We start from the raw sequence: 25145 nt of genomic DNA, 5'->3' as shown, positions 1-25145 counted from the left end.
TCAACACTATTTCCAACTTGTTATACCTCATGTTTTGCTAGCATAGGATTTATGATGATAGTTATGGTTATGACGATTGGCGCGAGTGGCTATTAATCGGTATCGGAATACCTGAATAACCGATACCGATCGATACGAAAAGCCCAATATCGGCTCCGATACGATACCGATCCGATTATCGGTGGAACACTACTTCCTTGTATACAGTGGAACCTCAGTTATCCAAACCCCTTGGTACCAAGGGTGGAAAAGTTCATGTCTTTGAAACTATAAAAAAACCTTAAAACAGCATAAAGAACATTTTAAAAAATATCAGTATTATTAAACTACCCTAATAGAACAGTCACTTCAGTTAACTGAGAATCTGGATAACTGAGGTTCCACTGTACCAGGTCTTAGCACTGTCTGTGTGTAACAAAGCAAGCCATTTTTATCACAACTGACAACAGCAGTTGTTTATAAGATTTTCTGTGTAATACCACATTGATAGTTCAACTAGCTGACCAATTTAAAGTCAGCTACTAATTGCTGGAGGCCATTTGACCACTTTGCCAACTACTGAACTAATCCATATTGCATTCTAATGAGTTTACATTTTGATGCTAAAAATGTACACATAATTTAATTTGTAAATAGTTTCCATACATGGTATGTGTTATATATAGAATGGTCTCCCAAAAGAAAGACTTAAGCTATACCACATGTACTACATAATGGATGAAGATGACTGCTTGTGATATGTCAAGTTGTTTTATCGTTGGTTGCTTTGCGTGGCTTAATGTAAGGATCGTCACACAGCGTCAAGACATCTACACGATCTTCTTTTCGATACACTAGACATCGTCGGATGAATTGTTTGGCTTCAAGAGAGACAGTTGGTTTAGGAGGGAAATCGACCTCAGTGGCCCTAAGGATTGTATTCTGTTGCAAGATAGAGGCTTGTGACATGTTATGTCCAAATGGCTACAAGGACGAACACCTCATAATGTGTGTACTCTAATATAAGTCACGCTCACTTTCTTGCCATATAGACACTGATAAAAGATAATTCCAACAGACCACACATCAACCTGTATTATAACACAATAAAATACACACTGGGACAAATGGAGAAGAAGCTGAATATTTGTGGTAGAAGACCCTAAGCCATCTTGGATCACTTGTTGAACTGGCTGTGTATGGATTTACAACTTAAATGAATACTTGCTTTAAAATATTCTCAGTGAATAAAACAACCAGAAGTTTAAGAGCTTTAGAGGTTGTGCATCATTTAGAAACAAGTTTGTGCCACTGCGTTATTATAGGTGCTTACAATACAACTTGAGGTATAGCAATTTCAGGAAGCTAAATCATTCAGAAACTTGCATTTAATATTACAGATTTCAGTTTCTTATGTCTCTTATAATATGTAATTTAATAGCTGAGTGTTGTATTAGAGTGTTTAACTGCCCTATAAGATCTTGTGGTCCAAGGTTTACCAGACACACACCCCTTTTGCAACATTGTTTTCCATCTTACCTTAGATGATATCATTGGTGGTTCTGAGCCAACAACAAAGCATTCTGGAGGGAGATACCTGCGGAACAAATAAGTGAATGAGATAAGTAAGATCAGTGGGTGTGGCTATTACCAGTATGTTCCAGCTCCTTGTGATGTCAGCTCCATCTCTGGGGACTCATGTTCCACAACTTTGCTGAGCCCAAAGTCCGTGATCTTCACATCATAACTGTATATTCCAGACCCTAATAGTATATTACCTGCAGGGTGTGTTAACAGTAGTCACAAATGAGTGTATATTACCTAGTACTTAGACAAATTACAAGTACACAGAAAAATTTGGAAATTTCAACTAGAGTAGGGACCATAACACATCGATAAAAAGTAATGAAACAAGCTGGAGTAGTGCAGGATATTAATTCATAGTAAAACTATAAGAAGTGTTATATCCCTACTGTGCAAAATAATTTCCAAATTTTTCTGTGTACTTGTTTGTTAACTTTTTTTTTTGTAAATAATAATGATGACTGGTGAACCCATGCATACCGCATCTGAAATGGCGCCGCGTGCCCCAATTATTGTCTGAAAAGTGAAGTATCCATTACGCTTTGTTGTCAGCTATGTTCAACCCATTATGCATAGAACTGTTTGAAAAGCACCTCTGCAATCCACGTATACCGAAAGAAAGAAATGGCGCCACGCACCCCAGTTATATCAATTATTGTCTGAAAAGTGAAGTATCCATTACGCTTCATCGTTGGCTATGTTCAACCCATTACACAGCAGTATGAATCAAGAACTGTTTGAAAAGCACCTCTGATATCAAAATAGCCACTATGACAAATACGGACGGTTTCTGTTACGAAGAGAAGTCATCACGTGCTATCACCAAATCAACACTTTTCACTGTCAGCAAAGATGAATGGGACACAAAGGAGGACACTGGTAAGTCCATGAAGAATGCATTGTACATACTGCGGTATGCCAAAGGCACCTGTCGAGCTGAAGTGACGTCAAACAGTGAAAAAATCAAGCCCGTAGCCTTAGCCGTTATCAAGTTACACTTGTCTGAAGGCATCAGTCAGTTAATTACTTAGTCAGTAGAAAATTCCATTAAATAAATTATTTTTAAAATTCCGTAGCAACTTGTTGAAAGCGTTTCGGGTCAATCTGAAAGTTTGTTTGGGCTTAGTTTTACCTAACCAATACTGCCTGATCATCGTTAGGGAAAATTGAGGCTGTTTTTTGGGTGATATTATTTCGTGGGCCACGCCTACTCCTTTGTGGTCCCTACTATCGTAGTGTATGAATTTCAAAAAGCTAATTTTCTTGGTTATATATACTTATCCTAAAATAATTATTTACAAAAACATACATCAAATAACACACTGAGTTAATGGCTACTTGGTACTATCCATTTTGAAGGTAAAATTAACACAATACAGGCATAAACAACAACAACAACAAAAAGGATTTGTAGATACTGTCTATATATATTTTACAACCATTAGTGTCTCATGGTAGCAGAAGATATTACAATACAACAGAACAAAAAAACACTCTATAAGAAACATCTCACAATTTAATTTGATGCTTTAAAATACGCCACACACAATTCACCTGGTTTGAGGTCATAATGTATTATTGGAGGTTTAATTTCATTAAGGTAACGAAGCGCCGATAATGTCTGCATGACGATAGCTTTTGCCTCTTTCTCTGGAAATATTTTCTGTTGTTTCAATAAGAAATCTAAATCATGTCCTTTGACATACTCCAGTACTGTGCAGAACCTGTAAGAGGGAAGAGCTGGTCATGTGATCACAATAGCAGCCCAACCTACGAGTTAGCATCTATTTCAAACACATCAAATAATTTCACAATACGTGGATGATCCAATTTCTTGTGAATATTGTACTCTCTCAGTGCATGCCTTATTAGGAAAATAAGGTTAAGTACAAAAGTGGGCGGAGCTCACTTAATGTAATTAGCTTTCTTGTCTTCTTTCCATTCTGTGCTTAGCTGATGGATCTTACAAGCAACATATCTTTGTTCTTTGATGTCAAAAGCTTGGTAGACTTCACTAAAGCCTCCTTTGCCAATCAAATCCAACAATAAATATCGCTCATGAAGCTTGATGTTATCATTGAACCTATAAAAGCGGGGTGTGACTCTAGTGTGGAAAGCAATAAGGCGAGTGTAACTTACCGAGACTTGTCCTCAGCTTGAATACGCTTCAGCTCACGGATGTGGAGATTGCGTTCACGTTCCAGCTTCTCCATTTCCATGGATAATTCAACGTCTTTCTAAAAAAAAATCAAAACGAACAATGACATTGATGTAAGTGCTCAAGCACAGTCCAAGTTCAAAGGAAAGATCAGTAATCTAGTATTATGTCCCAACCTAATTGCCTAGTGGGTGACATCTATCAATTGGTGGATTGCTTTGTGTATTTTTGCTGATATAGCCACTGATCAAAAATTTTTGATAGCAATCTTTTCCCTGATTTACTATATTTACCTTCTTTAGAGCACCAGCCCTCAACTTCAACACTTCTTCTCTCTCTTGATATTCTTCATGTGTCAGTGGAGCTTGTGGTGATCTTGCTGAGCCTGTTATGTCAAGGTCATGTGGGACATTGTGACGGACAGATTTTCCACCAGTTGCTCCTGGTTTACGCTTCATCAAAAACTTGCGCTCTTTTTCTAACTCCTCACGCTGTGACGTTACCTCTTCTTGCTTCCGTAGCAACTCAGCGAATGCACTTCCATCTTGCCATGACTCAGCAAACTGAGCTCCTTTTCTGTACCAATGACAATGTTTAAAATGTAAGGACAGAAAAACTCTTAACCAAATACCTACAATATAAATACATGTAATTTGCAGCACAAAAAACACACTATTTAGGTAATATAAATTTCATCTTATGTTCACAGCTTGTTTAGTGACCCTGAACTACACTTGACTGTTTCATTAGATTATATGACTACTAAATATATCTCTTTCTGAGGGATCATGTGATATAGTTTCCATATAAAATATTGACCAACTACATCCATGAGTAAATGTGACATAGTCTTATAACTGTATACAGTGATACAATATTTCTCTCCAACTAAATAATACATACCACAATACCATAGACCAGAAGCTTATAAGCGCCGAAGGCACAAAGTGGTGCTTATGAGAAACTAATCACAGACTTTACTTCCATCAAGGCCACAAAAACTTAATCCATTTCTTATCTAGTAAAAATTTGCACAACACCACATGAATGTTTGGTCAGAAGTAAAGAACACACTTGTCAAAGTCCACCATATAATCCATTACCCAATTACATTACTATGTTATAACACTATACACGTACAATTGTGTGGTGAAGTGTCCAAGTCGTAAGGTGTTCTCCACACCGAGTTGTCTGGCTTCTCTCTTCTCCCTGACACTCTTCTCCATCAACAACTTGGTGTTGACCGTTTGACATTTCTCCAGTTGTGTCTGTGTCTGCTTCAACAGCTCCTGGGGGTGTAGCTAGATATGTAGGGGTGCAAGATAAGCTTGACCTACCTTTGTTCTAGTAAGCTGCAACTTTAGTTCCCCAATAGTGAGGTTTAGGTTGTTGACACGTTCAGGACCCACCCACGATGATTGGAATTCCTGAACAATTATAATTATACATCAAACGAAGCACTGTATGACATGTTTACAACAAATATACAATATCTAGCAAGTGATATCCATAGAATATCCAGAAAGGTTTTGTTCAGGATATCAGGATAGCAAAATCGCTATCTGTTTTAATTTTAGTTCTGAAATGTATAGCAATTTTACTGTTGTTATAACAACAACCGATCAACATGGAGATGAATGACCATATGCACACATACTATAATTACAGTTGGTTCTGTATAAACACCTGTCACCAGGGGAATAGTGCATTACAACAGAAAGAAATGTTGGGTCTCAAATGAACGCATAGTGCAAGTAAGGTGCCACAAACGACAGGATCAAAAATGAAGTAAAAAAACCCTTCCTTTAAAACTTGAATATGTGTTACATGCTGAGGGGTACACCAAGGCCAGTACAAGTTGATTCCAAGGAATATGCGATTGCCAGTCTTGTATGTCTGGGGTGGGATTGTTTGAAACAAATACCGTATACCCGGAAATTTTCACAGTATGTATATTTCACGATTATGTACTTTGTCAGGATTTTCGTGTTTTAACTTTCACGGATGCCACGATCCTTATGGTTTTTATGGTTTATTTTATGGCTGAAGATGTTTGTTCTCGACCACACAGCTACAAAGGATCTGAATTGATTTTTACTCCAAGCATCATACAAATTGCTAAAGTGCATCTGAACCAAGTAATACACAATCTCTGTGCAAGTCTTGCAGTAGGCCAGCTTCTTTTGTGAGCCATGCCCACTTATTATATATATATATATATTTAAACCCCAGTGCGTGGGAGTATCAAAACGCCGCGCTGGGTTATAACTACCATACAGCTAGACAGAGCGGCGCTGCTACTGTACGATATATTAGTTATCACCCAGTGATAACTAACTTATCACCCTGTTGCGGAGCCACTCAGTCTCTTTCGTGACATCATAATAACCGCGAATGGCATTGTTTACCAATGGAACAAAGAGCCAAATAAGGAAATATTGATACAAAACACACCAATACAGCACTTAAAATTACCTAAATCTTACAAGAAAACTGTTAATCCTTTACACAATAACACTACAAGTTACCAATACCGTGATAGCAAATGTCAAGAATAGTCCGTGACGATTTTCGCTCCAGCAATCACTCCCAACGGTCACTATGGTGAAGAACTAACTTCCTCTAGCTTCATCGTTCTATCTTGGACTATGGTAGCCACTTGTTGGTCTTTATTTTTCTCTTGCACACCACGCGACACCACCATACCAATTTCTAACGAAGGCGAATCGTACCTGGAACCGCTGCTTCATAACACCGCCCTTCGCTACAGTTTGTAGGCAGTATGTAAGGTCTCTCTTGTAGCTACGAAGTAGAATCTCCACACAATTCGGACGAAATCTTGAGCACAGTGACAGGAACTCAAACCGGAACTTAATTTACTATCCGTAAACTTCTGCGCACTCCCGTGCACTGGGATATAAAACAGTTATATCCCGTATACTCGGATGATATCATTGTTATTACACTCGTCCTCGGCTCCGCCTCGGACTCGTGTAATAACAATGATATCACCCTCATACCGGGATATAACTATAACATATAGCAGGAATGTGTGATACTGTTAGTAAGCATATGTGGACTCCACATAAACAGTATCATGCACACACCAGGAGCCACACTAATGCAATCAGTAAGTTGTTATCAGTACGACACACATAAATTTTCACGTGATAAAATTTTACGGTAGCTTTGCTAACCGTGAAGATTGTGCACTACAAAAATTTCTGGGTATACAGTAAACACCAGGGCTATAATTAGAGATGATATGGTAATTATTTTTCTACTACTTTGCAGTAAACGTTGGGATCACAGTCATCACACACATAGCCAAACTAGCATTGGTACATGCCCTATTCGCAGAACAATTTAGATCCAAACATCAGCACCATTCACAATATAACATGCATGGTGATGTCACTTTAAAGTACACCCTGTACTAGTTTATGCTATCCATGCAGGGTTAACTATGAAGCTAATTATGTTAACAAAAAAAATAACCACACTCTCTACCAGCTCAACTATTTATTCTGTGCTTCACAATAAACTTTGTGAGGTAGCCAGATGATAAGTGTTCCATTTCGCATATGAATTGTGCTGATACATGCACATAATTTAGAAGTAAAGCATGCACGAAAAAAGTATATCTCGAAAAGGTGACACTGAGAAGAAAATGGACAGGAATCTTTAACACTATCTATGCAATAATGCTAGGGCTGTTTCCTGTTTGTCTGTGGTATTGACAGCAATGTAGCTCGAGTTTTCCTCTACACCAACATCTTCAATGCTATGCAAAGACCAAACAGAAGCACATATTGTGGTCTATAACAGCAAACACAGACTATAACAGCAAACACAGAAGTTGGTTGCCAAGTTACTGGCAAGAAATAATTCAGATGGATAGGTGGACAGTTATACGTATAATTATATAGAGTACACTATTACCCATATACTAAGTACGTAGATACGTACAAAACACATTCACAGATTCCAACTCACTTCAATTTGACTTCCACTCAGTTCAGTTTGACATGAACCATCAACAGTGCTCCACTTGGAGTTGGTATGGGAACCAGTATTAGAACGAGGACTGTAGGAGAACTTAGAGAAATACTCGCTAATCTTCTTGTTGCCATGGGAATTAGATTGTGAATTACGAGGGCTTTTTGCTACACAATACAAAAGAGATATAATTATCAGGGCTGTCATTATCATATTGAAGAGATTCATATAGAAACATTTTATTGGGGATGTTAACAGTCAAAACATTCAAAATGAGTGATTGTCATTAAATTGTCCATGAAATTTTGCTGTGTGTGTTCCTAGTACATTCCGCTAATGTAACCAAGCCTTTAAATCCTCTGGTAGATCTTAAGACCTTCAGATGTACGTGAGACCACTCAGTACACTCTACATGCTCAGAGTACAAAATTGTCCATGTTGGTGCCAATTTGATTTATTGAGTGGACATGGTCATGCATTTGAACAGTATAAATTAGTGCTCACTACTATAATAAGAACACTACTATAATAAGATCACTACTATAATAAGAACACTACTATAATAAGAACACTACTATAATAAGAACACCCAATTATAGCTAGTAGGTCCTTTAAGATGTGCCTCACTAACAAGGTTACTACCTAGCTAGCTATCGAGGCTAGCTATCGAGGCTAGTCTTTTGGTCTCAGTTTCATAAGAGAATGTTCAAATGCTAAACATTTGTTCATGCCATATTACTTATCCAAAATGTAGCACTTGATCATGAGTTTACACACCCCTCTCACACAGATATATAACAGTGATTATGTCTTCCATATTTGCCATGTAGTAGTCTTGTCAGTCAGACAATATTTAATTTCCTTTGTCATCTTTTTTCCAGACCAAACGACAAAAGAAAATGGCTGGTGAGACTACACCATAACCAATTAAATATCACCAACAGCTTTATTACATCCCAGCTGCTCACCTCGTCTAACTGGAGAGTCACTATCTGAATGTTTCCTCTTGTGTTGTTTACCTTGAGACGAGTTGATGGTGGGCTACAATTAGGATTATTATCATACGGGTAAATAAAACCCACAACATATTATATGGACTGCAACAATCACAGGAGGGTAAAAAAATAAGTTGAAAATATTGGGGGAAAGTTGCAGTATAGATTAGCATTGTTTTAGCATGTCACTACCATAAATGTTAGGCTGGTTCAAGCCTTCAAACTGCAACTTTTGGGGGTCACCCCTTGAAATTCTACTTTATATTACAGCCATACAACAATAGTCATGCTGTTCCCTACTTGGCCCCCCTGTAGGTCAGGTCTAGAATTGCCACTGGCAACAGTATTGGGAGACTTTTTCTCCATTAGTATATTATCAACATTGTGATAATTCAACTACATGTACATTATCAGTTTAAATTAGTAGCAAATCATTAGAATACTTGATATCAGGCGTTGTTTTCGAGCTTTCTTTGAAATCATGACATGTTTGATAACACGCAACCAATCACTCTGCTAGCACACATAGAACATACACCCTGGTGCTAAATAGGGAGGTGTGTCATTACTATAAGAAACTTTGAACAATAAGTATGGATAAAATTTTTTTTGTAGAAAATCATTACCACTCATGAGCATCACTAAAATTAATTTTATCTTTTTGGATATTTGAGGAATTTCAATTTCAGTAGTATAAACAGAATACACTTTAATGCTCACCTCATCTTTATCACTAAATGAAGCGTTGCTCTGATTTGAGTCATTAGTAGGCAAGAATAGTTGACCACCGCCCTACAAACACACACCACATGACATTGCTGAGTCACTATATTGTCACAACTCACTCGACCAGTAATACGAGCCTCCAACATTTCTCTCTTTTGCGGATCAAGTCCATCAATTTCTGTATAACATATTCATCACATCAAAAAGCAAGCTATGCCTGCACCCTTGTAAACACTAAAGTAACCAGGCTTTCCCAATACAACAAACGCATAGTGTAATAAAAATGGCTTCCCAGATAGGAGACCACTGCATACCATCCACAGCTGCTACCAACAGCATTGGTGTAGTGACATCCACAGTGTCCATGGCCACGTCATAATAGTGTCCACCCCTTCTCATATTAACTAATGAATAAGTGTGTATTATACAATGGAGGGTCATCCAATACTCGATGGTACAAGAATGATCGATTCGATTTATGCAAATGTTACCACTAAACTACGTGCTTTACGCTTTATACCAGATAGTGAATTGGAATTCCCTGTACTCATCCAGTCCTTAAACACACGACCTGTACTAGCTGCGTCTTCATCAGCCATGTCCTGCCTTGTAACCGTAACGTTTCCAAATAATGCGCACGCAGCATGCGATCATGCCGTGGACATTAAATGGCTGAACTAGGCGAGGCGGTGGTGCTAGTCCCGCCCGGGTCATCAAGGATTATCGGAGCAAGTGTTGGACTAGGTGAACACGAGCTGGCATGCTCGACTAAGGCTGGAATTGTTAGCGTGTATAATGTGAGTTCAATTGATGCACACCATTAAACATACGGTACTGCGTCGCCTACAATCATGTGATCGTGTATTGGATGTGTTCAATGTTGCAGTAATAATATATGGGTATCGGTTCAGGGATGTTTTGAGGCATCCAATACAGAACTGTTCCTATGTGTAGTTATAGCTAGTTAGCAGCGTGCAGGACTAGTAGAGACAACTTGTAAAAACATCCTCTGCTTGTCCACACTAGACTTATGCACCCATCAAATTATCAATATAATTCCTGACTACCACAGATACGGGCTGATGGTGGGGGATTGATCACCAATTTTCCCTGACATGATGCCAACCTCTCAACAATTTTAGGAGTGAAACCTGAAACTACCAGCAATGTGTACTAGACTCAAGTGCAGCTCCAGGATTTTTGGTAGTGAAGACCAAAAAAAAAAAGGTCGCTGCATGCTCAAAATACATAAATAAGCACAAGGTTGTCCAATTTTTAAGCACAGGGCTAATTACAAAGCAGATCAGGCGTGAGAAATGCATGAGAACTAAGCTGAAAGAGTGAGAAACAGGGTTAGGCGTGAGAGCATGAGATTACTAGCCAAAGAGTGAGACTCACGCCTAATGCGTGAGAGTTGGCATGTCTGGATGGGGGTTAAGAAGTTTACTAAAACAAAGGCATATATGCCTTTAGAAAGGAGTTTCTCAGACGCTACCTACATACTAGAATCCACTCGAACTCACAACCTGAATCTCTTGACCAACGCCTGAACGCCAAATGATCATACCAGTCCCCTCCTAGCCCCACTATCCCTGGGGTTTGCAAGTCGAGACTTGGTCGGGATTTGTATCACCAATACTTCCGCAGTAGGTAGGGAATAGTAATTTTTTTTTGTGATGCAAATCCCCACCTTCCCCCACCTCAGCCCGTATTCCTGGTAGTCGGGGATTACATTGATAGGTGCATTACTCCAGCCCTCTATCAGACGTCCTTGTAATGTTTTGAAAATGCCAGTGAGTGTTAACCATGTGATCATGCGTTTTTGGTTTGGTCATATACCGAGTGTCTGCACAGCTGCTAACGAGACAGACAGTAAGCTAGTCTGTAAGGATAGCTTCAGGAAACAGCTTGTTCCAAATATATAGTTTGGTCATTTGTGTGGTAATGTCGTACTTTGATATGGAGTTACAAGTTACCTGGGAAACTAGCCACTTTTTTTGTTATCAACAGAGTCCCAACTGTACTATAGCTAGAGCTCATACCGTATAGAAAAAAACTTTGGCAGTAAAAAAACTTTGGCGACTTGGTCAAATTTGGCGAATAGCATTACAATCGCCAAAGTTTTATCTGCCTATTATTTTTAGCAATCACATGAGCAGATTAGCAATGTTGAAATGATGGGTATCGAAGTATCGGAACATGTATTGTGGGAATTTCCCAATGTTCCCTTTGATTGTCGTAAGGTTCATTGTTGCACAAAAGTTCACGATAATCCAAACATTGCTCTCGACATTATAAGAACCAGCAAACGATGCTTATACTTGTACAGTAGCTACCACTCAAATGCAACGTCACTACGCGCAAGTGCACGCGATTAAAAGACTTACTACTTAAGGGGTGTGGCAGCCTTTTCCATAGTGAGCCATCCCTCAATTCAAGGGATAAAGACTTGCGATCGAGAAACTGCTGCCACCCCCCTTAATTTGAGAGTTGTTTAATCACTCGCACTCGCGTGTAGTGATGTTGCTGTTGGGTGGTATAGCACATGGTAGCTAAAAAAATTTCAGGTGAAGCCCCATTCGCCAAAGTTTTTTTTGTAAATTTTGCTATAGTGGGTTTTTGTCAAACTTTTTACCGACAAAGTTTTTTACTATACAGTATCTTTGGAAACACATCAGGTTTTGGGTTTCCACATACAAATGTACTAAAGGAGTGAGCACAACAACTTGCTATGTAGTTAGCTTGTATCTTCTCTGTATTGATATTACTACTTTCACTAGTGAGATAGAAGCAGTAGCTGAATGCTAGCTACACACAAAGTACATGCATGTTTAGTATGTATGGCTTTCTTGTTGAACTGTTCACTTCAATTGTCAGTATGATTGGTACGACGGTCATGTTCCCAAAAGCTTACGTAACAAACAGGGAAAGCCTCACATGTACACTATAGTAGTCAATTCAAAGGTTGGTACAGCTGCCACGAGTACAGTATCAACACCTCATAAAACTTTTGTGGTAGTCCACTGGTGGTGATAACTCCAGTCCTTCACTTCACTTTTTGTCTGCCAGATAGACAATTGCAATTCCAGAACACAATTCTAGAACACACAATTCCAGTCAGTCAATAATGAACACACTATAGTTGTGCTGAGCCAGCAGCCATGGTCCTAAATTTTGTTTTACTTTGAAGTGTTCATAGAGTACTCAAACTGCTTCAGTTTTAAGGCACCTGTTGCACTCTTGCTTTCATCATTGCTTGCCATACATACACACCACTGTTGAATCAACTGTGTTTGTTAAACAAACTTTCAGCAATGCATATATGATAGTTTAATGGTGCCAGACTATATTAAGCTGCTATGGACCTTATCCACAATGATGCCATGAACACAAATATGGTCGTGATATTTGGGGGGGGGGGGGGGGGGGCTAATGTACAGACGCCTATGGAGAAATTGTTTTGATCAATCATATTCCATACAATCTGGTCCTACCACATCCACAACATCACAGTTAAAGCTAGCTGTGCATTTTCTTTGATGAAGAAATCTCAAATTAAATAACAGCTTATTTTTCATTAGTACAACCACAACTAGATTATGTATGTGTAATTTGGTCCCCATGACTCACTTACTGATACAACCTCATCTAACACTACAACAACAGTACCCACCATAACAACCAGGTCAATGTACCATTCACAAGAATTGATACCTACAAGTACTCCTTTGGACCCAATGCCTGTAACACCTGGAACAACCTGCCAAACCATATCAAAGAAATCACTTCCTAGTGATTGTATTAGAAATGATGTAATTGTATTAATCTGATCTCCCCCTCTCCCTGTGTAAATATGGTTGATCAAAACAATTTCTCCTTAGACACCTGTTACATTCCTTGTGGTCATTATGGCTATAGTAAAGTTCAACAATCCTGTCAAATTTCACATTATTTTAACATTTGAATTAGACAGCTCCGGGCTTGCCCCAAGATGCTTTAGCATCTGTCTAGTGCCTAAAACGCTGGCTCACTGAGTACGTAGGTAGTTAGAGAGAAGAGGTTAGTTACGTGTCGTAACTGCTATGATGTGTGACCAAAACATGGCACCCGGTGTTGATAATGGTATTGGGAAGTTTTGATTTCATTCACAAGATATACAGATAATGCAGCTATTGCTTGCTCCTTAGCTAGAAAGGTTTGCTCACAAGACTCTGGGACACATAATAAAGCAAATATCAATCTGAGGGCTCAGGTGTCATTTTTATTGAAGATTTTGTTGTCATTAAATAGATGACCCAACACCCTGTGTTATCACTTGTTATTTATTGTTGCTAGGTGATGGATAGGAGGTGTCATTTGAGCATGTCAGTAAAGCCACACAACACTACCCTTGTACAACATGTAGTGTGTTGTCATGGTAAATACTGGTGTGGTGCTCATAAGAAGGTGTGTCACTGTGATCATGTGATCAATAGTCATTACCTGTTATTTCTCATATACAGTTATATTGCTTACAACCAGATGGAAGTGTGCAGAAATCTTTTAATGTAAGTGAATATGTACATACACGCACATACACACACACTACAATGCACTACACACACACTACACTGCACACACACACACACGTACGCACGCACACACTACATACACATGCGTGCGCACGCGCACACGCACACACAAAATGCACACCAGGAAGTACATATATTTCTTTCACATAATATTGTTCTAGTTGTCACATCAACTCCATTCATTGCTGATCACGCCATCTCTAAATGAGCCAATCACAGTGTACTCCAACTGTACAGCATGTTGGTCACATGATCCAGGAGGTGGGGCTGTGTCTCTGCTACCAGATCATTACAAGGAGACAGCAGAGTAAGTAGTAGTCCATCATGTTATGTTGTATACATGTGCTTGTGGTTATCTGTGCTAGGTACAAAATTTTACAAAATCCCTTAGCTTTCAAAAACATCTATAGAAAGTTGACATTGTTATACACATGTTCTAATAGTTCTTGCACGTCAACAAATTTAAAGCAGAAGTCAGTGCGGTAATTGTAGTTTGAAGTTCAAAAATGAATGGAAGAAATGCATGTGATTTTGCTTGTTATTGTTGTCGCACAAGAACTATTAGAACATGTGTATTTTTGAGTGAATAGTGTTTTGTCATTCTAAATTTTTCGTCACAATGTCAAAGAGATGCAATGTAAAATTATTTGTGTTGATTGTACATAAGGAATCACAGAAATTTGTGCTGGGAGCTTTTGTAACTGCTTCATAAAAATTTATACCTTGCATTGCTACACACACGCACGCACGCACGCACGCACAAAGTACAAAGATATTCAAACACTCCCATGTGTTTCTTTCCTCTCTCCCAGCTTACTATGGTGTGGTGTGGATGATGTTAAACTGTTCTCTTTACTGAAACTGGTAAGCAATTGGTGTATGCTGGAGGAATAGGTATGTTTCTAGGAGGGGCTGAAGGAAGTTTTTCCTGAGCAGTGGAATGTTGTGGTTCCAACAAGTTTGGTTCGATACAGAATTTTAGTGAAAATTGAAGTGGAAATCCTGTCTGTATCAACAACAGGTTTTAGCCTTCTCATGGTACAATAAAAACATTAAAATGAAATAGAGTTCCAACAAGTAGTGAAACAAGAGATGGAAAATTCCCCTATTTGGCATTGTAGCATGTGTGGTTGTGACTGCTGTATTAGAGTATCTCAATCTCACGAACAGTAGGGGTGTGGTACAATACACTGTACCTTGTTTTCTATGGAGCTAGATCAGTGAGGAGTGTGTCCTCAGCTGATTATTAGAGGTGTGATGGCATGTTCTGATATGGGAGTGGCCCATTGCAATCATTTTATAAGCACAGCTCAGCTGCTACCAGATACTACCAAGGATACTACAGTCCGTTACACAACTCAAATAATTGTGGTGTGCTCCTTCAAGGAAAGTGTCAATATGAAAGTTAATACCTAAAAGGCACATCCAACCCATGAATTTGTTGTGGCTTAAAATGGTGGTCGTGTGCTGCTTCATTTGTTCTTTAGCCTTGCCGGTAAAGCAGTGAGGCAGGCAAACCAAAATAAATTCCAGGTTTTGACAATTTATTTTAAAATTCTATATCTGGCTGCCTATATGTGTATTCCAAGAGTATATTAGCCCGTAATTAATGACTGCGTCGAATATTTCAGTAATTGTTCGAAATGGTAATTTGAAATGTGTATGTGGCAACGGGTCTTTGTTCGCCAGTTTTCTGTGCTGTTCAACCAAGCATTCATCAGTTATTGTGCAAGGACTGTGTAACAAGGACCTCCAGCTTGCTAAAACAATGGTTTCATAAACGAGCGTGTTGCCACGTCTTCAGGGATTCGTTTGACAGCCTAGTGCCAGAACTCCATTTCTCTTTAACACTATCATGTTTTCACCTGGTTTAGTAGCTGAATTGGACTAAATACAGCAACCCTTAATGGCAATATAAATGAGCAATTACTGAAATATCCGTGTTACTTCATGCAACATTAATCACGGGGTAATACACTCATTCAATACTCTTGGTTACTATTATACTCTTGGTATTTTAATGCTGTATTTGGGAGTAAGACTATTCTGTAAGGGTGATTTCACACATATGATATTTCTATGATGGTTTGTAGATGTAGAATTTTTAGTGGCACCCATTACTTTAGGACCTACTACCGTACTGTTTGATGTAGTATTTAGCTATTTATAAATCACTTATTGTATTTATAAACCCTTATCATTTTCCAGCCATCACATGATGATCAGCTGTTACTAAGTTGTCTGAATACCGTCACAAGATCCTTGACAACGGCATTGGTTGCCATGCACAGTGATATCATTTCCTGTATCGTGCTGAGCAGCAACCACACCCTCCTAGTTGTGCAGGAGGGTGGGGGAGTAGACCAGTATGACATCACATTACTACTATCAGGATCATGTGATCCAGTAGAGCTCACATGTGACCACCTAACAACAACCACTTCTAAAGTTAGTCACTCTGAAAAGATGCTACTATAATTATAAACCCTGTGGATTGATACTTACCTTCTTTCCTATGTGATTTTTTTTAGTTTATGGACTTGCAATTCCTGGTTCATAACTATTATAGCTGTGTACCTACAAAAATTAAATCACCGGTTTATTGGTCACCAATATTATTGACAATAATCAGTTAGTTTGGTACAATTAAATTCCACTATTTAGGCCATGGTTTTAAAACAGTAATATTTCTTTATGGAACACATGTGTTTGTGTGATTGACAATAAATTTTTATTAATTTAAGTGGGTGACTATTGATACACAGCAAAATGTATTATACCAAGACCCAGTCACCGAATTACAGTCAGTGGTATGTTCAACACTCAAAAGCTACTCAAATGTTAGTGTGCATATTAGTGAAATAATTGGGAGCCGATTATCGGTTATTTAATATTTATCACCGGCTTTCAAGTTTTGGAAATCTCCAATCGGTTATTCAGTGAAAGTGAACGGCACTAATAACTATAATTTTGTCTGTACAGTAAGTCATCAATAAAGTCACCTTATAGATTTTATTGCACTAATAGTGAAGTACTAAAGCAGTACACTTTATTATGACATGACATTGACTATTGTGACATGAAATACTGAGGTAGTCTAGCCAGGTGGTTGTTTGTGTCTACGTTACACTAAGATGTTACGTGGACCAGAGAGTTGTTTATTGTTTGTTGCTATTTTACAGCCCTTGTTAGCTTGTGGAGTGGGTACCAGTCACTATGCTGTACTGACTGATACCAGCCTGGATGTGTATGATGGTTGCTATGGTACTATTGTGGCTTCATCATCATTGCATACATCTGTCACCACTGATACATTGTTACAAGTATGTTGTCATGGTAACATAGTCATTTTTGTTATGGTGACCATGTTGTGCTATTATTAGCTATTACATCATGGTGATCACATGATCCTGGTGTCCACCAGGATGGTACATTGTTGTAGTATCACACTACCAACAATAACTAGTTTATCAACAGTGTTGGGGAAGGGAAAGAGACTGGTGGAACAACAACCATTACTGAACATGCCACCATGGAAGAGAGCTAGAAAGGTACATAGCAATCAACCGACAAAAATGGGATGGGTTGAAAGAATTTTGAGCGCCCTTAAGCATCACAAGGCACAGCATTTAGAATTCCTGATTTTGCAAATGCTATAGTTAGTTGGCAAGAGAGATTAATGGAGGTTTAGTGGGAAGACCTCCCTGCCTCTATAGCATTCGTCACAAGTCCCTACTGTCTAGTATATTCATTCATAGGGTAATAATTAACACACTTTAAACCTGTGGTTTTAGCTTCATTTACTGAATACCTTTGTAGGAATTGTGATTTTAGAGTCTTTGTTTGTAACACTAAACTTCATGGTGTTTTGTGTACACATTTCAGGATCCTAGTGTTTGGGGTGGTCTTATAGAATCATCCAATCAAAAATTGTGGGAGGAGCTGGATGAGATGCTGCAGCAGCTGGATGACACCAACCACACCCTTCATTCTGCTTTGCAACAATTGGCTAGTCAGCTGGATAGTGGCAGAGAACAGCTGCCCCAACATGTCGTTACCATGGTAGCAGAGAAGTGCCTCTCATCCAAACACACCTCACATGAACTGTTAAAATTTTTGCTTGAAAATGGAAACTTCCCCTCAAAGTATGTTTACTTTATAAGCAGTGAAGTGTACTGTGTAATATATGAGCTTCAATAGCGACAATGCACAACCAGCAAACAAGTCATGTTGTGTGTGAACTTCAAAACAATGTATTTATAAATCTTACTAGGGACCTATTGTGTATGTACTGTCACACAGTTCTCTTCACAAAGATCTTACCACAATATTTTTTGTTTGATGTTTCAGCAGATGTAATAATATGAAATAATTGAACATTTATTGGGAACATGCTAGCACATACAACAGAAATTAAAAGTTGAAAAATCCTTCCCACATCAGCTCGACAAATTGATCACAGGTCTAAACGCCTACTTTCAAAGACATTTATCACAGTTGACAATTCACTCAAGTGTTTCTTCTGTACAAGTTTCTTGTGAGGTATTCAGGTGCATTGTTATGTAGAAACCTTTTAGTGGTAAAAGTGATTATCAAATGCTGTGTGCATTATTTATGGCAGCTCAGATGTGTACACTCTTCTTGTCATGTGCTGTGTGTGCTTACTAATTTACAGTGAAACCCAACTTTTTGGTTGTGTCATATTATGTAACTCTATTTTCTAAGAATCTAAATTATATTTGTATTCTTATAGTTTAACAGGACAGCTGGTAGATGTTGCTATGGAGACAGACAACTTATCATTACTAGACGACATGTTAACACATGTTCATCACATTCCTGAACACACTATTGTTGTGTTGGTAACCAGTTTTGTTGAGCGGTGAGTCACACTGCTTGATTGGTGGAATTTTTAACTTTCAAATGTTTCTGTCACCTAGGCTGCAGGATTCTAGCCAATCAACATTAATAAAACCTCTTTTGTATCCTTTGGTTACATGTTAATTGTTAATTGTTTATTTCTAGATATTACCATATTTGTACTTAACTGCTGCTATCATCTTAGACTTAAAATATTTTCATGTTCTTGTAACATTGTTATACTGCAAGATCATTTGAGAAAATTATCATTTCAAAATTCTGTGGTATGTTGAATGTCATAATGTTTGTTTGATCATTTGGCCACACCCATAGTTTTTATTGGAGCTCCTACACGACCTCCTCAAGCAGTCTAATTGGACGTGTACCAGCCCCACCTACCAGCAGGTGAGAACTTCTACTTAATGCTTCCACACAAGAATTTGTATACGTACTAAAACTACTCTAGGTGAACATTGTAGAGTATTTGGTCCCAGACTTGTAGCCTGTATTGTAGATATACTGTAATGTATTCTTCAATACAGTGGACCCTCAGTTATTTATCCATACCCGATGACCATTCAATTAGAGTATTTTAGGAGTAAGTGTGTGTTCTATTAGAGTATATGTTAATAAATGGGCTTCAGTTATCCTAACAATTCACTTATTTGAACACTATTATCATTACCTGAGACCATTCAGGTTAACCCAAGAGTCTACTGATGATATTTCAGTGGCCATTTTCAAAAGTTGTCAAGTCATTTACTAGTGTTGTAAATTGTATTGGTAACCGCTGCCATACAAGTCAATCTGTGATAGTTTGTCTAAAGTGTATTGAATATGGTCAACAACCACTACGAGTTTCTTTTCAACTCTGAGTAGTTTCGAGTGTACTCCAACTTGTATGACATGTAGTGGTAAGCTGAGATATGACAGGTCCAGAGAAGGTCACACAATTTAGTGACATACTGACATGTGATTGCACAGCAAAGCATAGCACCTCGTGGTGATAGCTACTGTATTTTAATAGAATCTGGCTTCCTACCTCAGAAATAGTCTTACTAGGGTCCTAGGATGTACCAATTGAAATAGCAATTGTTTATAATGCAGCAAATAATCCTTGGTCTCATGTCCATGAGTTTCCATTAGAATGGATCTGTTTGTAGTGTTGAAGTCAAGGTAAGGGTGTTATCCCTCAAGATCTGTCCTTTGATGCGATCTTGAAATAAGCCTTTTCCGTAATGATGTCACACTGATTCTCTATCTTGTGTTTGATTATTGTGTTCTATGACACCAAATTTTTAATGAGTCATTTAGTTGTTAATCAAGACAATATTGAAGCAAAGCGACCAGGTATGGTGTTATACGTATGTAAGGGAATGTTATTTCTACTCAACCTTCAATACCAGCTGAAATTTTCAAAACCCACATAAACTGTGTTGTCCCATACACGTTATCAATATCTTCTTCCTGAATCGCACAAACCATCAACATTCATTTATTGCCCAATAGCACCAGTACTTGAAACCCCAAATAGAGGTCACCATTTTTGTAGCGACATCATTATAGAAAAGGCTTATTCCATAAATTTGTGTGCTGCGCACAAGATCTTGTGTAGTTTATAATGTGAATGCTGTAGAGTGTGTTGTCTTGTGCAGCTTGACAGTTTGGAATGAGATGTTCATTTTGTATAGAAATGACACATTGCCATGGTAACAGGTTTCCCTGTATTGTTATTATTGTATACAAGATGAGCAGTTTTGTGTTATTGTTTTAGATGGTGGATTGGGTGTCACTGATAATTGACTCGCATGCTACACAATTTGTCATGACTACCAACACCAGACAACTCATCCTTGACATACATCGAACTACTGGACAAAAGGTTAGTCTACAAACTGACTATTGTTGATTGATGGAATATACCTCAATCATGAAAGTTTCAACAATGAAACTACAAGTCATGTCTGAAGGCTGATATCACCTTTTATACATGCAATAGGTCAATTTGGGTACAGGTTTTAAGTTTTCTCGCAGGTCCCTAATGGGATAGCACTTCCAACATTGAAAGAAAAAGGGCTAGCTTCACTTCTTCAGCACTTTCTTTTGGATAATAGAGCCCTTGTGGCTTCTTATTTAGAGCTGGCTATTTATATTATTTTTCCCTCTACAGCTAAGAGCCATGGAGTCACTGAACAAGATACGAGGACCATTAGAACTACTCCAGTCAAGACATTCTTCCAACACAAAACACCAGAGACACTTGTATACAATTGAATGGTTGAATCTAACTGATAAAAAATGAAATGTTTTCAAATGGAAAACACAAATATATTCTAATCAATCGAATAAGTAAGCGGCCTAAATTAAATCCAGCCAATTGCAACCACTCTTTAAGGAGGGGTGTTATGTTCACCAGAAAGTCACTTGGGAACTGGTTAAACCAGTTTTCTTGAAGTTGGTGATCATATCATCAGTGAGAGGGTCACTTAGAGAGAACACAATAACATCCCCAGCTACTGTCATGCCTTTGAGGGACACGACATCAGCTACAGCAGCTGGCTTTATTCCTGGTCCCTTCAATATTGCTATTGTTCCTTCTAGCAACATGAATCCTACTGATGATAAATCTACCACTGTTAAAGGAGATGAATAATAACACAGGTAACTCTTAATAACCAACTTGTCTTACCTGTTAGGAAGGCTTTGTCACCACACACTGCACCAGTCATGCTCATTGTACCCCCCTCCCCTGATGTGACCACAGTAACAGTGTCCTCGTTACTGGTGGTGGTTGTAGCCTTAACTCCAGCAGATTTTGCTAACAGTGGAGCACTGACCATGTTAACATCAGGTTGGCTAGCCTGGAGAAGTGAATATTAAAAAAAAAACCGTCTGTAAAATACTGACATTAAAAAATTATTTAAGTACCTCAGCGATTAGTGGTTTTCATTAATATTTTTGGCAATTTTGTGCTAGTGTAAACAGTACACAGTGTGCCACGAAATACACAAACTAGACCAGCACTAAAATATCTCTCAACCAGTATGGTTCAAAGTAAATGTTGTAAAATTAATTTTTTGAGTAAATGCATCCAATATCCAAATTCCTTTCACACAAGGAAAAGGACCAACAACCATTCATTTTGATGTTTGTACATAGTGCTGGTAACAGACTAACAGTTAATCCTTCAATAAGAAGTACAGTGGAACTTGTTAATGTGCACACACAGGAAAAACAAGGATACCTACACACTACCTCTGGCCCATTGTACACAGCCCAAGGATACCTACACAGTATCTCTGGCCCATTGTACACAGCCATACACTGTACATTAATAACATCAAGGACAGTATCAGTTAAATTATCCATATCACATCAGGTTCCACTGAACTCACAATCATGAACACTACATACCTTTATGGCTCCAGTGAGGGCAGCTACTTGTAACACACGAAGTAGTTTCTTCTTCCCAGAGGTCACTTGTACACTAGTGACCTTCTGCAGTACACTTGATGCCAGTTGAGCTAGTCGCTGAGTGAGCTCCACCCACGGTCTTGCTGCAGCCTCATTGGCTGTTGCTAGGGCAGGACAATTCACCTAAGAAAATTCAAACCATACAGGTGACAGGTCAATGATGTGGTAACTACAACACCATAAAAGGAATGGCATCACTTTACACATGTTAACACTACATTATCTTGTGGTTGAGATTATTATTGGGAAACATGTGTGACCTTTTCTTGTAAACTGTTGACACCAGAGGAGGTAGAAAATAGGGACAACTGCCACTTCAAGTGCATAACTATACAAAACATTGAGAGCTCAGTAGATCCTTAGATAGTGCTTCATGTAAGAAAGCCCGTTAGGCACGTGTAACAGTGAGTTGGTGATTTTTACTATTTTGCCAAGAAATCCAAAAAGTACACAACCTTGAAGTTCATGTGAAGTGCTATCTACGCCCCAGTGAACCCTATTGTTGGCTTGAGGCTCACCCATAGTAACCTAGTTTTGTGTGACCAGATTAGATTCTGGTCAAATTGTCACCTTGTCAATGGAGAAAATGAATAGAACTTGAGACTTGACGTAGACCCCTTTTCAGAGCAGATGCTAATCGATAAGCGTTGTGGCAGAGAAAAAGCAGTCTGGCTATACGTGTCCTCGCTACCTCCTCTATGGTGATACAATGATGCAAACTTCCCAAGTACAAATATACAGTCCTATCAGTGATGTACTTAAGCTATTGGTGGGTTAGGGTAGTAGTGGCTACAAGTGACAGGGTGAGTCCAAATATAGTGTAGGGCTTAACTTATGTCAGAGGTGGTTGTTGAGTGGTAGCAGTGGCTACTTTATTTGAGTGGTGGTCAGTACCACCGTATCTCTTTAACCCAGGGCTTGATGTAGCTGTTCAAAATTTCATTATACTGACAGTATTGCTGGTGGTAAAAGGGATGACTCTTCATGATGAGGGATTAATTTCTCCATATAGCACAAAGACTTGTGTTCAACACAACTAGCCACTACTTGGGACCACCGTAACCACTACAACACCATATAAGGGTAGGCATAATACACATGTTTTGTGGTTGACAAAATATTCATTAACAAGGAACCCAAGTAAGTTTGCTGATAGATTATTTTTAATCTATCATGATGTCAACTTTCAACCTTTCCCAATCTGCATTCATCATTCCCAACCGTCATGTGCAGACCCATAGACTAAAGTCCACATATACCTGCACACAGGCACTTTCATGTCCACACACAATACACTGCACAGGTCACTTACTACTCCAAAGTAACTCTTTCCTTTAGCAGCATCAACAAACTGCTCAGCAATCTCCTTGGCCACTCTCAGCTGTGCTTCCTTAGTACTAGCCCCAAGGTGTGGGGTACACACCACATTTGGGTGTTGCACTAGGGATGTGTTCTTTGGTGGCTCCTCAACAAACACATCTAGTCCAGCACCACCACACTGTCCACTGGTAAGGGCAGCCAACAGATCATCTTCATCAATAATACCACCTCGAGCACAATTAATGACACACACTCCCTTCTTACACTTGTTGAACACATCTAGATTGATCAAACCTGTAAAACACGAATGAGAGCCTCTTAACTGATTTTGTTATGGTAAAACTATTCACTCCATTTGTCAAAATTCTTACCTGCTGTTTGAGGTATTAACGGTGTGTGTACTGTGATGAAGTCTGCTAGTGGCCAAATGTCTTTCAGTTCCATAAACTCCACTCCAAACTCTACACAGTCAACAATTATCATTACACTACACATGATGTAGCATCTCTCACCTGCTGCTTGTTCTGCTGGTACAAGAGGATCATACCCGATAGTCTAAAATGAGATAACAATTTGTGAGTTTCTTGATTGGTTAAGTGACCTACCCGCATTCCAAATGACTGCATTCTTGTTGCGACTTCTTTTCCGATACGGCCCAGTCCCACAATAGCAAGGGTTTTCCCCATCACCTCCATCCCCATGAACTTCTTGCGGTCCCAGCGTCCCTCCTTCAAGCTCATATGAGCTTGTGGCAGGTGGCGGGATAACACCAACACCATTGTACATGTAAGCTCTGCTGCACTTAGTGTGTTACCACCTGGTGTACTAGAGTGATAGGAGACATAACATTGTGTAGTATTGTAGACAATACACACTTCATCACAATGATCCCTTGTTCTGTGGCAGCATTTTGATCAATGTTGTCAACTCCTGTGCCAGCACGTCCAATTATTTTCAGCTTCTTTCCAGCCTTGATGATATCAGCTGTCACCTTGGTAGCTGAGCGTACTATCAACCCATCATGTTCCTATATGGGAAGACATCACAATAAAAGCTCTCCAGGACTAAGCAGCCATTACTAATAAACAAATGCATGGTCTTTGAAGCAGAACAGTGGCAACAAAGAATAATATTATACTAGTTTTCAAGTATACAAGTTTGGCGCACTTCCTACACTTTCCTTTCGTGTGCCCTTTAGTCATGCTACCTTAATTTCATCCCGTAGTTGCTCCTTGGTTAGGCCAGTTTTAGTGACGACCTTGATTCCCGCTTCTTCCAGGATTCTCCTGCACGAGTCATCTACGCTATCGCTGATGAGAACGCTTGAAAGTTGCAATGCCATGCCAACACAGTGTAAAGAAGACAATGCGGGACACCTAGATTTCTCACAAGTTAGGAAAGCGGCTGAACAGACTGAACAAAACCTTCCCTGTAGCCACGTGTGATCACGTAGAGGTTATCACGTGGATAAAGCATGCT

The 25145-nt window shown here is 38.9% G+C and overlaps 3 protein-coding genes across 5 annotated transcripts; 1 reads left to right on the top strand and 2 right to left on the bottom strand.

Annotated features, from left to right (window-relative positions):
* Positions 1 to 578: 578 nt before the first annotated feature.
* Positions 579 to 10106, bottom strand: LOC136248791 (serine/threonine-protein kinase tousled-like 2). 3 transcript variants are annotated; one of them, XM_066040597.1, is made up of 17 exons: positions 9756 to 10090; positions 9561 to 9619; positions 9436 to 9507; positions 8689 to 8761; positions 7718 to 7887; positions 5059 to 5148; positions 4862 to 5010; positions 4155 to 4297; positions 4015 to 4106; positions 3703 to 3800; positions 3473 to 3646; positions 3338 to 3427; positions 3118 to 3287; positions 1631 to 1757; positions 1519 to 1576; positions 1017 to 1070; positions 579 to 963 (listed from the first exon to the last, which is right to left on the bottom strand). In XM_066040597.1, the coding sequence occupies exons 1-17, from the start codon at positions 9880 to 9882 to the stop codon at positions 742 to 744; spliced, it is 1968 nt and encodes a 655-aa protein (XP_065896669.1). In that variant the 5' UTR covers positions 9883 to 10090; the 3' UTR covers positions 579 to 741. The 3 variants fall into 3 exon arrangements, with proteins under 3 accessions (XP_065896669.1, XP_065896668.1, XP_065896666.1); XM_066040596.1 differs by having other exon boundaries at positions 4015 to 4297; positions 9962 to 10106; XM_066040594.1 differs by having other exon boundaries at positions 4015 to 4297.
* LOC136248792 (uncharacterized) lies at positions 10063 to 21186 on the top strand. The gene is made up of 15 exons (XM_066040598.1): positions 10063 to 10238; positions 13777 to 13887; positions 13944 to 13988; positions 14174 to 14319; positions 14825 to 14876; positions 16221 to 16460; positions 17195 to 17335; positions 17396 to 17563; positions 17898 to 18157; positions 18766 to 18894; positions 18953 to 18994; positions 19078 to 19156; positions 19206 to 19277; positions 20647 to 20754; positions 21043 to 21186. Exons 1-15 carry the CDS (start codon positions 10110 to 10112, stop codon positions 21172 to 21174), a joined length of 1854 nt encoding a protein of 617 aa, XP_065896670.1. The 5' UTR covers positions 10063 to 10109; the 3' UTR covers positions 21175 to 21186.
* On the bottom strand, positions 21143 to 25137 carry LOC136248793 (D-3-phosphoglycerate dehydrogenase-like). The gene is made up of 9 exons (XM_066040599.1): positions 24874 to 25137; positions 24542 to 24693; positions 24272 to 24491; positions 24179 to 24221; positions 24038 to 24127; positions 23659 to 23960; positions 22287 to 22469; positions 21562 to 21733; positions 21143 to 21505 (listed from the first exon to the last, which is right to left on the bottom strand). Exons 1-9 carry the CDS (start codon positions 25006 to 25008, stop codon positions 21282 to 21284), a joined length of 1521 nt encoding a protein of 506 aa, XP_065896671.1. The 5' UTR covers positions 25009 to 25137; the 3' UTR covers positions 21143 to 21281.
* Positions 25138 to 25145: the final 8 nt, after the last annotated feature.

Source organism: Dysidea avara, chromosome 3 (genome assembly GCF_963678975.1).
Source record: "Dysidea avara chromosome 3, odDysAvar1.4, whole genome shotgun sequence".
Classification (NCBI taxonomy): Eukaryota; Metazoa; Porifera; class Demospongiae; order Dictyoceratida; family Dysideidae; genus Dysidea; species Dysidea avara.
The sequence above is the reverse complement of the archived record's forward strand: the minus strand, read 5'-3'. Positions and strand labels throughout refer to the sequence as shown.